The 15,329-nt window shown below is 41.5% G+C and overlaps 1 protein-coding gene across 1 annotated transcript in view; it reads right to left on the bottom strand.

The window, feature by feature from the left end:
• Positions 1–15,329, bottom strand: part of ARHGAP26 (Rho GTPase activating protein 26) — a 416,968-nt gene that overhangs the window by 70,445 nt on the left and 331,194 nt on the right. The window contains exon 21 of the mRNA XM_006777037.2: positions 10,947–11,100. Within this exon, the coding sequence (XP_006777100.1) occupies positions 10,947–11,100 (154 nt within the window). The remainder of the gene's footprint in view (positions 1–10,946; positions 11,101–15,329) is intronic.

Here is a 15,329-nt window from a genome sequence, read left to right as displayed (position 1 = left end):
AAGCAAATAAATAAAAAAACCTGATGAGAAGAACAGATTGGTGAATGTAATAGGATCATGGGCATGGAAAGGGAGCAGACAGACAATTCTCGAGGGGAAGGAAGTGTGGGGGGTGCGGAAAGAGATTGGACAAAAATCTTACACCTATGGATGAGGACAGGACAGTGGCAGGGGGTAAGGGCATGGGGTGGGGGGGGAACCAGGTGGAGGGGAGCTATGGAGGAAAAAAAGAGGAACATCTGTAATAATTTGAACAATAAAGATTTATTAATTTAAAAAAAAAACACTCCCAAAATAGTTTTGACAATAAAAAAATCTGCTGGCTTGCTTAACTGATGCACCAACCCTCTCTTATTTGTAACCCCAAGGCATGCATTTGCAAAGCAGCTGGCTGGTTTCCCTGGGGAGCTGCAAAGTACAGCGCTGGTGAGCTAACTGGGCTCACCTGAGAAGCAAACCCATCAGTCCTCAGCCCAATAAGTTGTGACAAATCTCAAAGGCTAAGGGCAGGTTGTTCTTGAGCCACACTACCATCATCACTGCAGGCACAATCAGAGTGCCAGGGGCTTTACAATGAGAAAATCCTGACTTTGTTCTTGTATAAGTCAATCACCCTAATGCACTAGGACAGTGGTTCTCAACCTTCTGGCCCTTTAAATCCAGTTCCTCATGTTGTGACCCAACCATAAAATTATTTTCGTTGCTACTTCATAACTGTAATGTTGCTACTGTTATGAATCGTAATGTAAATATCTGATATGCAGGATGGTCTTAGGCAACCGCTGTGAAAGGGTCGTTCGACCGCCAAAGGGGTCGCAACCCACAGGTTGAGAACTGCTGCACTCGGACCATAGACTTTAACACGTGTCAGAATCAGGACTTGTTAAAACAGTGCTGGCTGGGCTCCTCTTCTGGAGCAGCAGTTGAACTGTAAGTCTGGAGTGGAGCCTGAGAATGTGTATACCTAGCTGGCACCCAGGTGATGCCATCGACGCTGGTCCCAGGAGCACGCACCCTGAGAAGCACTGCACTGGGCTGAGACCCTACCCAGCGAGACCAATGAAGGTGGCAGTAGATCCTGCTTCATTTTTTAGATTCTTAATGCAAAGGAGGGGTTAAAAGTAAGATCCCAAGGCCGTTTCTAACTAGAAATGTGTTCTCAGCTGATTAAGCATCTGCTTTCCAGACTGACGAAAAAGGTTTAAAAGGCAGTACTTTAACTCTAATAAGATTTTCAGTTACCCAATTTAGGATCTGAATTACCAGTAAGATTCCCCCTATTTATATACAGAGAGAGAGAAACAACTTCAAATCTAACCCTAAGCGAGAAAAACAGCATTTTAGAGTTCCCTCCAAGTCCCCTTGCAGGCATAATGGTGCTGAAAGCCACACACAATCTTAAGCGTCTTTCTTTCCCCAAAGACTCAATTAAAAATTCAAGATTTAAAATGCCTAACACCTACCTATATACATACAATGCAGTGCCATGCGGCATTTGGGAGCAGCTAAATTCAGAATGAAATGTATTCATTTGTTTAATTCAACTCCAAGGCTTTTAGCATCTAGTGTGTGTGCCATGGCAAATTTTGGGAATTGTAGAATATTAGCAAGATTAATTAATTTGAAAAAACATACAGCCTCTTTATGTGATTTTAGCTTGTAAAGGGGGAAAGAACATAACGCATGTGAAGAAAAACATTCCTCCATTTGTGATTTCGCTGTGCTGGAAAACAGGGATGTGGCTAAGCCCCGGAACTGTGTCCCATCCAGCCTCCTCCCACACCCCCTCTGCTGACAGGCTGTACAGATCCAAGCGCCACTGGCAGCCCTGGTGCTTGGGAACAAAATCCTGCTGGGTTATAAAGTGTGTGGGCTGCCTCAAGCAATTTCTATGTGAAAAAGAACCACTAGTGACCGAACACATTTACCCAATAAAAATCGGATGGGTCACCAGGCAGGAATCCCCACCCTCAACCAAGGAGAGCCAGCTGGACTCCTGACTGGAGAGGGAGGTCTTGGCTGGGGAACCGGAAAAGCTGACAGAAAGTCACTCAGAAAACAAGAATACGGCTCACATCAGTGGCCACCTCTGAAAAAATGGCAAGGGAACGTGCCCTGGTACTTGGAGATGCTGTGTGGTGGTGGCGGTCCCAGGAACCTTAGGTGTCAAAGGGGTGTGTGGGGGTTTGTCCACGAAAGGGCAGTGAATGAGCAGGCTGGAACCACCACAGGGCTGAGGAGGAACAAGAAAAGGCCACTGACTCCTTGTGAAAATGATTATGCTCTCAAGTTATTTCCCAAGGTGGGGAATGCCACCAAGTTTTCTGGGAAAAGTGGGAAGAAGTCTTTTCTACTTGGAGGTCGGTGAGAAACAGAATCCTCAACTCAACAGGAAATATCCTCCTCCACAGAACACTGATTCAAACAAAGAGGGAAGCTTCCTCTTTCAAATCCGGGCATTCCAAAGATGACAAAGAAAGATCGCTGTAGTAAAATTAGAGCTGCCTGCTTGGATGTAACTGTTTTGGCATAAAGTGGCACTTAGATGGTAAAATTAGTTTAAAAACATGCCATGAATTATCACTTGTCTAATGCATATTATTTATTTTGTGTTTCATTTGGCCTCAATAAATAACAGCTATGCATCCAGCTCATCAACCATGAGATCTGGAGGTTTCCAAAGTTTTCAGGAATAGGTGTGCCTACCCAACCTGGTCTTTGTTTAAGGTGGGGCAGCACCTGCCTCTACAGAAGTTCCTTCTTTTCACTGATAACTCAAGGGCTGGACTGACCACTCTGGTCTCAGATTCAAGGTGGGAAGTAGTGGGGACAGGTGAGGACATCTGTCTACACACAAAAAATACATATCAGGGCTGAGGGAGTAGAAAGAGAGAAAGGGCACTGTGTGGAGGCCCTCCTAAATAATATTGACTGACATTCATGGTGACAAACATGTACATGAGATAAAAAATGATCTCATTTAACTGTCACACCTTTTTGAGGAGGGTATGATTAGCCTATTTTACAGATGAGGAAACTGAGCCACAAAGAACTAAAGTAACTTGCTTCCTTCCCCTACAAATCCATACCTCCTTTACTCTACATTAGTTTTCCATAAAGAATGAAACATCTGATATATTGGATAGAGATTTACCTCTAGAATATAATATCAATGAGAAAAGAAACCCTAATTTTTTTTTAAAAATATATTTTATTGATATCTTACAGAGAGGAAGGGAGAGGAACAGAGAGCCAGAAACATCGATGAGAGAGAAATATCAATCAGCTGCCTCCTGCACACCCCCCACTGGGGACGTGCCCGCAACCAAGGCACATGCCCCCGACCGGAACCGAACCCGGGACCCCTCGGTCCGCAGGCCGACGCTCCATCCACCGAGCCAAACCGGTTTCGGCAAGAAACCCTAATTTTTAAAAATCACTGTATCTTTAGCACTCAGACTAATGTCTGGCACACAGTAGGTGTTCAAGTTATATTTGTTAAGTGAATAATGACTGAATTTTAAGTAAAACCTAAGTAAAATTTTAGAGGTATCTCTTGTGGGAGACTGATATAGGGTTAAGCCTCGGACTGACTTGCTGGCAAAGTCACAAACAAGCCCTACGTTAGAGGGCACAGTCCTCTTAGCATAATTAGGCTTGACCTTATAACACTCCCTAGATCTTATCTGGGAATCTAATGGGCTGAGGAAGTGCAGGAAGTGTAACCATGGTGTAAACAAGTGAAACTCACAAGAACTGTGTAACTGTGGTAACCACTACCTTGTTTACCACTCACTATAAAAGCTTGGTGAGGCCTGAGCACAGTGGAAGTCCTTCCTCTTGAGTTGGACTTGCCGCCTGGTCCCCCAATATTCCCAAATTATCTAGTGTCTTTTCTATTTCATTTGTGTGCGGCTCCTCTTCCAGACCCGAACCCTGAACCACGCAGGACGTGGAGGGAAACACTTACGACAATCTCTGAAGGCAAGTTTTCCCCAGATTTCATCTGAGAGCAGTTGCATCAAAATCAGGAGGAGCCAACAGTGCCTCAGAGAAACAAGTCGGCCTGGAAGCAGGCCTTGTTTATCCTCTGAATTCCAGGGGCTGTGCTCTCGCCTCTCACTGGCCATAAAAGATGGGAGAGGACGGTTGATTCTGGCAGAATTTGAAGGCGCTTGGCATGCACACATCTTTTAGGTCACCAGAAATAACTTGGAAATGCATGTATGTGTGTGCTAAATGGAAAAGAGAAAAATTCATTTCATTTATGGGGCTACTGGGTAGTGAGTTATTTTTTAGGAGTAGGGACCACTTAGAAGGGAGAACTTCAACTTGATCTCCCCACCCCCATTGCTGTAATGATTCCTCTATCTTCTAATCTTCTTTCCATCTTAAGCCCCTCCATCTCTACCCCAGTGATCTAAAGCAGCAGTTGCCAACCGGTGGTCCACAGACCACGGTCGGTCCGTGAGGTCCGAAAGGTTGGTGACCGCTGGTTTAAGGAAACCTTTGGAGCAGCGATCGCCAATCAGTGGTTTGTGGACCACTTGTTTTCCGTGAGGTCCGAAAGGTTGGCGACTGCTGGTCTAAAGCATTCACCTAATCATTTTTAACTTGGAGGAATGACTGCAGTATCTTAGGCAGTGGGATGGGCCCTGACTTTTATTTCCTTCTTAAAAATCACTGTCTTCCAGAAGGTAGTGGTACAATGCCAACTCTATTATTCATTGTGAGAGGAGAGAGTGACTTTTCCTTCTGCAGTCCATTGAACAAGCTCTGTTCTTAGACAGGTCAACCCCATTCTTCCACAGGGAGTGAGGAGATGGGCACACTCAGGGCCGGGGGCTGGCACTGGCTAGTCGATGTTAGTATGTTAGCGCCAAGATTACCTAGCGTTTCCTGCTTTCCATGTCAGTGTTTGAGCTATCTTTCTCATTGCTTCAACCATTACCTATGAGTTTTGTTTTGTTTCTTAACTCCTTAGACTCTTCATGTATGAGTCATTTTCTTTCAAAGAAGATCCTAAAAATTGTCTTCATGCTGCCACTACTCTACAGTAAGACCCTTCCATCCTTTTCTAACACAGCCCCATTCCAAGGTACTTAGTTGCCCTGGACTCCAAGGTCACAAACTCATAGGGCTTGTGTCAGTTAATTATTGTTGAGTTAAATTGGCCCAAATTCAGTGATTTAACACAGCCACAGGTATTATTTCCCATGAATCTGTGGGTTGATTGGGCAGCTTTTCTGTTGGTCCTTCCAGGACTCAGTATTGTGGCTGCTCTCAACTCATTGTTGGCATGTGTGTTGGCTAGGCTGGGGCAGCTGGGCTTTTCTCTTAGAGGCTAGAACTGTTTTACATGGCAGCTGGCTACCAAAAGGATGAGAAGGGAATCTACAAAGCCTGTGGCCTAGGCATGAAAGTCACATGATGTTACTTCTACCATTATCTATTGGCCAAATAAGTCTGAGGGTAAAGGCCAGCCTAGATTCAAAGACTCTTCCTCCTAATGGGAGGGGCTACTAAGATTCTTTGGCCATATTTACTCTATCCCAGGCTAGAGAGGCAGAAGATATAAAAGGCCAACTGTGAGAAGATAGGGACCGCAGAGCATCATCTGTTACCAAGCAACGTATGGGTATGGGTTCAGTGTGGCCAAATTTTGTAATTTTTGAAAAGGAGCTAGAAATCTAGATTTTTAAAAAATATATAAATAGACTTTATTTTTTTTGAGGAGTTTTAAGTTTACAGAAAAACTGCTCAAAATAACAGTTTCAATTTTCCTCTACCCACTGCCTAAATTTCCCTTATTATTAACATCTTTCATTAGTGTGGTACATTTGTTAAAATCAATGAACCAACATTGATACATTATTATTCATTAAAGTTCATAGTTTACAACATGGGGATTTGCTCCTTGGGTTCTACAGGTTTTATGAGTTTTGGTAAATGCATAATGTTTTGTATCCACTATCCAGAATCGTTTTACTGACTCTACAGTTTTGCTTTTCCAGAATGTCATATAGTTGGCATCATACCATATTGTACTCTTTTTACAGTGGCTTCTTTCATTTAATAATATAAATTTAAGGTTCATCCATGTCTTCTCATGACTTGAAAGCTCAGTTCTCTAATCACTAAACAATATTGCATTGTCTGGATGTACCACAACTTGTTTATTTATTCACCTAATGAAGGACATCTTGGTTGCCTCCAAGTTTTGGCAATTCTGAATAAAGCTGCTTTAAACATTTGTGGGCAGGTGTTTATGTGGACATCAATTTTCAACTCATTTGGGTAAACACCTAAGCGTGTGATTGCTAGATTGGTCATGTGATAAGTCTATGTTTAGTTTTGTATGAACCTGCCAAATTATCTTTTCAAGTGGCTGTCTCATTGTGCATTCCCATCTTCAATGCATGAGAGTTCTTGTTTCTCCACATCCTCACTGGCATTTGATGTCAGTGTTTTGGATTTTAGCCACTGTAATAGGTGTGTAGCGATATATCATTGTTTTAACTTGGAATTCGCTAACGAAACAAGATGTTGAGCGTCTTTTCATATGCTTATTTGCATCTGTATGTCTTCTTTGGTGAGGTGTCTATCTAGATCAGAGGTTCTCAACTTGTGGGTCGCGACCCCTCTGGGGGTCGAACGACCCTTTCACAGGGGTCGCCTAAGACCATCGGAAAACACATATATAGTTACATATTGTTTTTGTGATTAATCACTATGCTTTAATTATGTTCAATTTGTAACAATAAAATTGGGGGTCACCACAACACGAGGGACTGTATTAAAGGGTCGCGGCATCAGGAACCATCGATCTAGATATTTTGCCCAGTTTTTAATTGGGTTGTTTGTTTACTTATTGTTGAATTTTAAAAGTGCTTTGTGTATTTTGGATACTGGTCCTTTATCAAACTGTTTCGAGTCAATTACTTTTGATTTTATTGATTTTTATTTGAATTTACTGGGTAACATTGGTTCACAAAATCATACAGGTTTCAAGTCTACAAGTCAACAAAATATCATCTTCACAGTCTATCATGTGTCTGTCATCCCAAGCCAAATCTCTTTCCATCCCCATTTTCCCCAGTTTGCCCACCTCCATCTACTCTCCATCCCCCTTTCCCTCTGGCTATCACCACACTGTTTTCTGTGTCTATGATGTATATGTATATATGTGTGTGTTTTATATGTGTGTGTTTTTGCTTAATCCCTTCACCTTCTTTTATCCAACCCCTAACTTTTCTCCCCTCTGACAGCTGTCTGTCTGTTCCAAGTATCCATACCTCTATTTCTATTTTGTTTTGTGTTTACATAGTTGTTTTTTTTCCCTGAAAATATTTTCTCCTAGTCTGTGGCTTGGCTTTTCATTGTCTTAATAGTGTCTTTTGCAGAGCAGAAGTTTTTAACCTACAGGAAGTCCAACTGACCAATTTTTAATGTAATCAATTATGCTTTTGGTGTTGTATCTAAATAGTCATTGTCAAACCCAAAGTCACCTAGACTTTCTTTTATGCTATCTCCTAGAAATTTTATAGTTTTATATTTAGGTCTATGATCCATTTGAGTTAATTTTTATGATAGGTGTAAGGTCTGGGTCTAGATTCTTCTTCTTTTCCTTTTTGCATGTGGATGTCTATGAAATCTGGATTTTTGTAAGAAGTGTCCTGATTTTAAAGGTTGGATAGACATACACTGGTAGTGGTAGGAAAGGAACTAGTAAATTGCCCCTCCCTCATCACATGTCTGTAGGCTATTTTTCCATCTTGGATCATCTCTACCTCCGTCATACCCCTTACCTGGAATGCTTTTTAAAAAAAATTATTATTGATTTCAGAGACAGGAAGGGAGAGGGAGAGAGATAATAGAAACATCAATTATGAGAGAGAATCATCTACCGGCTGCCTCCTGCATGCCCACCCACTGGGGATGGCGCCCTCAACCCAGGCATGTGATCTCCTGGTTCATGGGTTGACCCACACAGGCTGGAATGTTCTTCATCCACCCATAAAATCTTATCTAAGGCCTACCTCACATTTTGTCTACCCTACCTTCCCCAATACTCTGACTGGTGCGTGTACTCATCAGATATTCAGTTAATAGTTGTTGAACTTTAAACACACTTATAAGCTACAAGTCCCAATTAACACTGCCATATACCACTGTCTTTCCTCCTTAGCCAGGCTGTAAACTCTTTTTTTTTTTTTCATTTACCCAAGATAGCTTAGCATAGGTTTGGGCACAAAATAGGAGAGAATACTTGCTGATAATTTTGGACCAGCTGGACTTTTGTCCTGGCTTATCAAGTACCCTTTGATCTTCAGGAGGACCTGCCAAAGATTTAAACACTGCAGTCTTGCCCTGGCATGGCTAGAATGGTGGCATCTCTAATTTTGATGCCTGACTTAGCACTATGCCCACACAAACAAGAGAGTCCTGATCTCCTTGGAGAATTAGCAAAGATTTACCAATGAGACAGCAAAATGTAGTCTCTGAAGTACCAAAGGGTGCTGAGTCACAATGTGTTTCTTTCATTATGATTGTTACACGGTCACAGTGATCGTTCCAGTCATTATGAAAATAATGAAAAACAAATGAATAAAATAAAAAGAACAGACCGTTTTCTGGTGACTAGTTCCCCACCTTATGCTCAATTAATAGTCAAACAAGCTAATGGTAATCCACCACCCTTGATTCTGTGTTTTGTTTTCATCGTCATCATTAAGTGTTCCCATTCAAGGCTCTCTGTGCACTTCAAAGTGAACACTGCTGAAGGGAATAAAAGGGTCCAGAACGGAGGCTGAGACCCACCGGTCTCAGTTGGCTTCAACTGAGCCAATCACCATGGCACAGTGTGCTGACAGACTTCACAGAATCAATTTTCTCAGGGAACATACTGTGACTTCTGTTTGCCAGAACTACCCAGCCTGTATCCATGGCCACTCAGGCAAATTCCACGCAGAAAACAATGGGAGCCACAGCATCTCACTGCCCTGATTGACAGAAATGGTCACTGAACTTACTGAAAAGCTTGCAGGACCTGTTCCTGGCCCGTGTTTGGGGCGTGGCAAACTCTGGTGTCTGCCCTGGGATCAGCACTCCTGCCTCAGGAACAGTCTGCTTTGAGCTCAAGACTCACAGGTGTCAGTCAGACCTTCCCTGAGCTCAGCAGGACCACAGTCCTGCTAGAAACACCACACATCTACCTCTAATCCCCCTCCCAAGAATAAAGGTAGAACTGTTCCTGGCATCACCTTCCCTTCCCTGGGAAAGCCCCTCCCCCCAAATCTGCAGCATGTAGGGAACAGCCCCCCTGTATGGTATGAAATGGACTGAATCACCCCGCAGTGTTTTATGTAAAACAAATCACTAGACAATTAAAAAATAAAAAGCCTAAGCCCCCTCTTCCAGGACCTGTTTAAAAGACAACCCCTTTCTACTTAGCTGCTCAAGCAGCCTCTCTGGACACACTGTACTCAGCAGTGACTCAGGGGGCTCCCAGCCCTTAGCTGCTGAAAACAAAGATTAAAGAAAACTAGTTGGTACGACAGCTAGAATCAGAAGATATAAAGCAACCTGGGCTGGAAATTCAACTTTGCTCACGCTGAGCAAAACCTCAGCAACTGGTAGGTACAGAGATTAAACAAAATGGGGGTGCAGTGGGGAACAAGAATCTCCTTAATGGCTAGGAGCACCTGAGACATCCAGTCTGGCCATGGGGAGCCAGAGAAACTCACTGCCCATAACCTGAACACGTTAAATTATTTTGAGCTCTTAAGGCACTGGTTCACTTCTTAGTGAACAAACATATTACCAAAAAATAGGTAAGTCATTTAACTTCCTGAATATCAAGGTAGGATTTAAAGCCATTACCTAAAATGAGACCTGACTTTCTCAATGTATGATTTCATTCTATACTGTTGTTGTGTTTTCTATATAATTACCTCTTAAGTCCACTTTAGAGTCATTTTCCCTCCCAAACCTTAATGTACCTTAGTCTCTTCTAAGGCAAAAATTGTTGGACCCATTTTGCACATCTGTAGCTATCTTAATGAGATAGAATGCTAAGGTGCTTTCATGCACAGTCTTAGCCTAGAGAGGGGCAGGAAAAGGCTCTGCTATCCCGACGCCTCACTATGTAAAACTCGCAAACTATTTTCACTAGAGAAAGGCAAAGTCAACCCTGCTTTTCCCGAGCCTTATACAACTGCAGCCTCAAAGTCCAGCTGTTCTGGTCATGGCCTCACATTCTTTCCGCAAAGGCTCCGGTTGACACGATTTATGGGGTGGTCTGAGGAAGCATGCTAAGCAATGTGAGAAGAAACCACAAGGGAGGGCTTTCTGGCCCTAACAGAGTACATCCAATTTCCGTGGAGGTTTGGACAAGCAGCCCCAAAACTGCCTGTGTTGGCTACGGGTACTTGAAACCCAAGAGTGAAGCAACAATGGTGCTTCTCTTTTATAGCCTCTGTATGTGATCACAGTCACACTAAGGTTCGAGGAGCTGAAGACTCAAAGGGCTACTGGGGGGCTTTTTTCTGGAAATGAACATTGTCAACACAGTCAGGGAGGAGGGAAACCAAGACAACATGAATGAAAGAAACAGACCTGGCTTGTGATCTACTGAGCTACTACAGTGCCTGGATGTTCATAAAATCAAAAGGAATTGCTTTTCATGCCCAGCAGCCAGCACAGGCAAGAGCAATAGCCATCACCGAAGCCATCTCAGCAGGATGGTAAATCATAGATCACCAAGGCCAAGAAGCAGTATGTTGTGAATAATGATTAACCCATAACAAACTAGCCAAGCTCCAAGTTTAGGGAAATTTAAATAACATTCATAGGACAATGCTCAAAGTCAGATTGGGCCTGAGAGCAAATTCTCAGCAGAACTGCTGACCGAGGGCCTGCTATGGCAGGCAAGCAAACATACTTACAGTGAGTTGGGCCGGGTGGGTTTGAGCACATCCAGGTCTGGGTCACTGGAATTCATGTTGGGCTGTAAGCTGCTGCTAGAATTAAGAACGCTGTTTGCATTTGATGAGACGACAGATTCCAAGCTGGAGTTAATGATGCTGTTTCTTTGTTCCTCTGGGGAAAAACAAAAGGCCACAAGCCCCATATTAATATTATTTTATAGGGGTAGTCTGTTCTCACATATATAAAAATTTACAAATACTGAAATTGGATTGAGATCTCTGGACCAGTGAAGCTAAACATGGGACATAGGAAAGGATGTGAATTACAAGTGGGAAAGGAATCAAAGAGGAATAGGTCACCTGAAATTTTAGAGTAAAACCCCTCCTTAGCTTGATAGGACATACCTCCTCCCCTGCCCTTCCCTTTAATTTGACCAGCCTTTTTCCTAAGAGTAGCCCTACTACTGCACCATAAGTTGTGTCTTATTTTGACTGACAGATAGTCAGAGCACAGAGCAGCCTTCATAGCCCTTTGTGTTCAACCATATCCTCTTGGTTTCTGTGACATTCACCTTTTATTCAAACACTCCTGCCCCAATGTTGTCTAAATTGCACAGATCACATTGCTACCTTTTATTCTATAGCAAGTAACCATAAACATCTACTATTTGGCCATCTACTTCCTTATGACTCTGTAATCTAAATTCCTGATGCTCCCTACACATACCCTCTGGGTTGCTGTAGCTCTATGCAATTGATGTTTAGCTTCAAGTTAGTTCTTTGATAAAAAGATGTGTAAGGGCTACAGAGTAGTTTGCATATGAAAAACTGAGTCCAGGGTCCAAGTACTCATATTAATGCTTGGAGTGTATTACCAGGCCAGGAGGGAGAAACCTGAGTTGTCTTCAAGGCTCCACCCCTGACTGGTAGTATGGCCTCAGGCAATTTTCACTCACACGCTGCTTCTTGGCTAATGCATTTATACAATGGGGAGAGTGAGCTGTCCTGTGGATCAAGTGGGATCATTTGCAAGAATGTGCTTTGTAAACATCAGACATTGCTCAAAGAAAAGAACTTTCTTTTTGGTTAATCCTCACCCAAGGATATTGTTTTCATTGATTTTTAGAGAGAGTGGAGGGGGAGGGGAGAGGAAGAGAAACATGGATGTGAGAGAGACACAGCAATTAGTTGCTTCCAGCATGTGTCGAGACCAAGGTTGGGCATCAAGCCTGCAACTGAGGTAGTGCCCTTGACTGGAATTGAACCCGGAACCCTTCAGTCCCCAGGCTGACGCTCTCACCACTGAGCAAACCAGGCAGGGCAAAGAAAAGAATGTTCTGTTTCTTCCCCTCTTTAAAAACTTGGAACCACTACCTGAAGAAAATAGTTTTGCTGTGATTTAGCTAAATGACACAGGTACCACTGCTACAGCAAAACATTGGGGATTTAGAATGTCATTTTTGTCCCATATACTAACAGATACACCATATTGAAATCAATATGATGTTTTGAAATCAACTGATATTTTGAGCAATCGATTCACTTATCAAGAAATATATCTGGGTTAATCTTCACTGGACTGTTTTTGAAATGAGCCAGAAGTGTACCATATCCCTAAGGAGACAGACTAGGCTCACTGACATGGTAGTTTAGAGGTGGACATTTGAACTCCAGTGTCTTTAGCCGATAAAGGGGGTGATGTCATGATAAAAATACTTCTTCCCTTACACTAGCCATGTCGTAAAAGTATATTATGCTTAGGAAATGATGTTAGATTAATATTCACACTACACACACACACACACACACACACACACACACAATACCCAATGACCCCCTAATAGCTTGGCAAATTTTCAATATCATATTTAAAGCCCTACAGGAGACTTAAAAAAAACACCATGAGGCTATTGGGAGATTGCTTAACTCTAAGTAGATTTTGAAAAAAGTAGATTATTAAATTGATTCCAGAGATTTAGAACTGTTCATATTTTAAGAGCTTAAATTCCAAACGGAAGCAACAATGAAGAAAGAGAAACCAAAAGAGTTACATGGAACTAAGACGTAGGCAGACTAATAAGGCCTGCAAATGGGAACCTGCTACTGAGAAGAAAAACAACTCTAAAATGACATAATTAGGGGATCATCTAAGGAATGGTTATGCCACTTACCAGTATGATTCAGTGTAAGTAAAAATTTCCTTTGCACAAAGTACTCATATCAAGTCCTGCAAGGCTGTGAGGAGCCCCAGACCACCATATAAAAAAGGGGGATATGATACTTCTTTGGGGTTCAATAGAGACATTTTCTGCTTTATACAGGAGGAGAGATTAATAGTTTTATGAATTCTAGTTTGAGGCCAAGTTTGGATGACATAATTCTCTGAGGAAACAGAAGAATATAGCTGTAGCTCATATTTTTCTTGTGATTTTATTTACTTATCCATGAGAAGGTTGTAATTCTATAAATTAAAAACAGTATCTTGCTAAAAGTATATTAGTTTTTCTAAAATATTATCAGGATTTTTTTCTGCCTTAGTATCCATTAGAAAAGGAGTATTTGAAATGAAACTTTCTTCAATTTTTATTTATTCAATGAATGTTTAATGAGTATCCAATGAGTGGCAAACACGGTACCCAGTTAGCAGACTCTTAAATTAATTCCTTGGTATTTTATTCAGATGCCTACTGGTATATTTATTAACTTGCATATATTTACTTAATCATATGTTTACCTTATTTGGTAGACTGTGAGCAGCCTAAGATTGGATATCTGACAGATAACACTTTTAAATCACAATTGGAAAAAAACATTATATAAAGATGCTTTGCTTTATAAAATAAAATATTTTATCAGAATCCTAATGCTCATAAAAAGATTTCATTCTGAAAACTAGACTTAGATAAAGATTTTTAGAACACATCTCCTATTAGTTTGATAGACTGGGGTTCTCCATGACCTAATGAGAAAGGCTGTAGCATATGAAATATGGTATTTGTCTGAATTAAACTCACAAGGGAATGAGGATGGGGTAGAAAACGAGAACGTGACCCTCCCTGAGCTAGGAAAGTCAATAGAATAAAACAGGTGGCTACACCCAAACTGAACTTGGGGATTTCTAGCATTCCATTTACTGAAGGACATTAGAATTCTTTTTCTAAAAAATAAATTCTGTTTTAGGTTCTATTTGGGCTTATATTAAGTTATCTAGAACCTTTCACATATGTCATAACCTAAAACAAAACAACAAAAGCAAAAGGTCAGGGAAAGGAATTCATTGTTCAAGAAGAGAACAAAATATAATTAATCATAATATAATTAATCATAAGATTTCATAGTTTTGTAGCCAAGACAGCCAACTATGCACCCTAAAAGGCATCCTCTTTATTGGTCTACCTGGGTGAGCCATGTGATAAGGAAAACTGGAAATCTGGCACTCTCTGACTACCCGACCATCATAGTTTCATTGGATGCAAGACCTCAACTAGTAAGACTGGGAACTCCTAGTGGATACTTCTCAGATGAAATGCTGATTAGTCTTACTGAGGGTGAGCAAGAAGGTGAAGATTATTCCAGAGATGGGGGAGTGAGAAGAGAACAGCAAATCAAATGTTTTAGTAGTTGTGGCAAAATCTAGAGCAGTGGTCACCAACCAGTGGTCCGCGGACCACTGGTGGTCCGTGAGGTCTGAAAGTTTGGCGATCACTGCTCTAGAGAGACCAGTTCTTAAGCATTTGAAATGAATTAAAAAAAATAAAGAGATAATGATTCAGTAATACTTGTCACTCAAAACAGGAGGATTTTTGTCAGGTGGACAAATGAGTCCTTGCTCCTGACAGAAAAACATAATGAGAATAGGCAGCCTAAGAAGTAAAAATAAAATAAACCAAATCATTCAAATACGAGAGACAGCTGGACTTGGAGCCACTGATGATTCACACCAGCTCTGCATCTTCGTAAGAAGGTATAAGAAGGACTGATGGCAATTACATTACTGAAGGAAAAAATTATAAACTCCTGGACTGAAAAAGAAAAACAATAACCGGTTATGAGTCAAATCAACAAGATCACAGAGAACCATTTAAATGACCAAGAGAGAAAGAATGTCCACAAGTCAGGAGTATTCCTAAACTGGTGGAATTCAGTGAAAATGCTTGCCTTCCTCAAATGTGTTTGTCAACAAGAATCTCTCTTCATAGTAATCACTGAAAACAAGAGCCCAGAAATTAGGAAATGTTAAAAGCAATCTTCAAACAATTGTAAACATCTATGAGTAATGTATTAGATGGTTTCAGGAACATATGTTCTACAAGGAGTGACAAACTGGACGTGGAGCTGGTCCTTAAAAATACAAACTACTCAAGGGCTGGGGCACATGTGCCCAAGCAGAAAACATCCGGC

This window comes from Myotis davidii, unplaced genomic scaffold (genome assembly GCF_000327345.1).
Source record: "Myotis davidii unplaced genomic scaffold, ASM32734v1 scaffold89, whole genome shotgun sequence".
Classification (NCBI taxonomy): domain Eukaryota; kingdom Metazoa; phylum Chordata; class Mammalia; order Chiroptera; family Vespertilionidae; genus Myotis; species Myotis davidii.
Note: the sequence above shows the minus strand (reverse complement) of the source record. Positions and strands in the feature narration are given on the sequence as shown.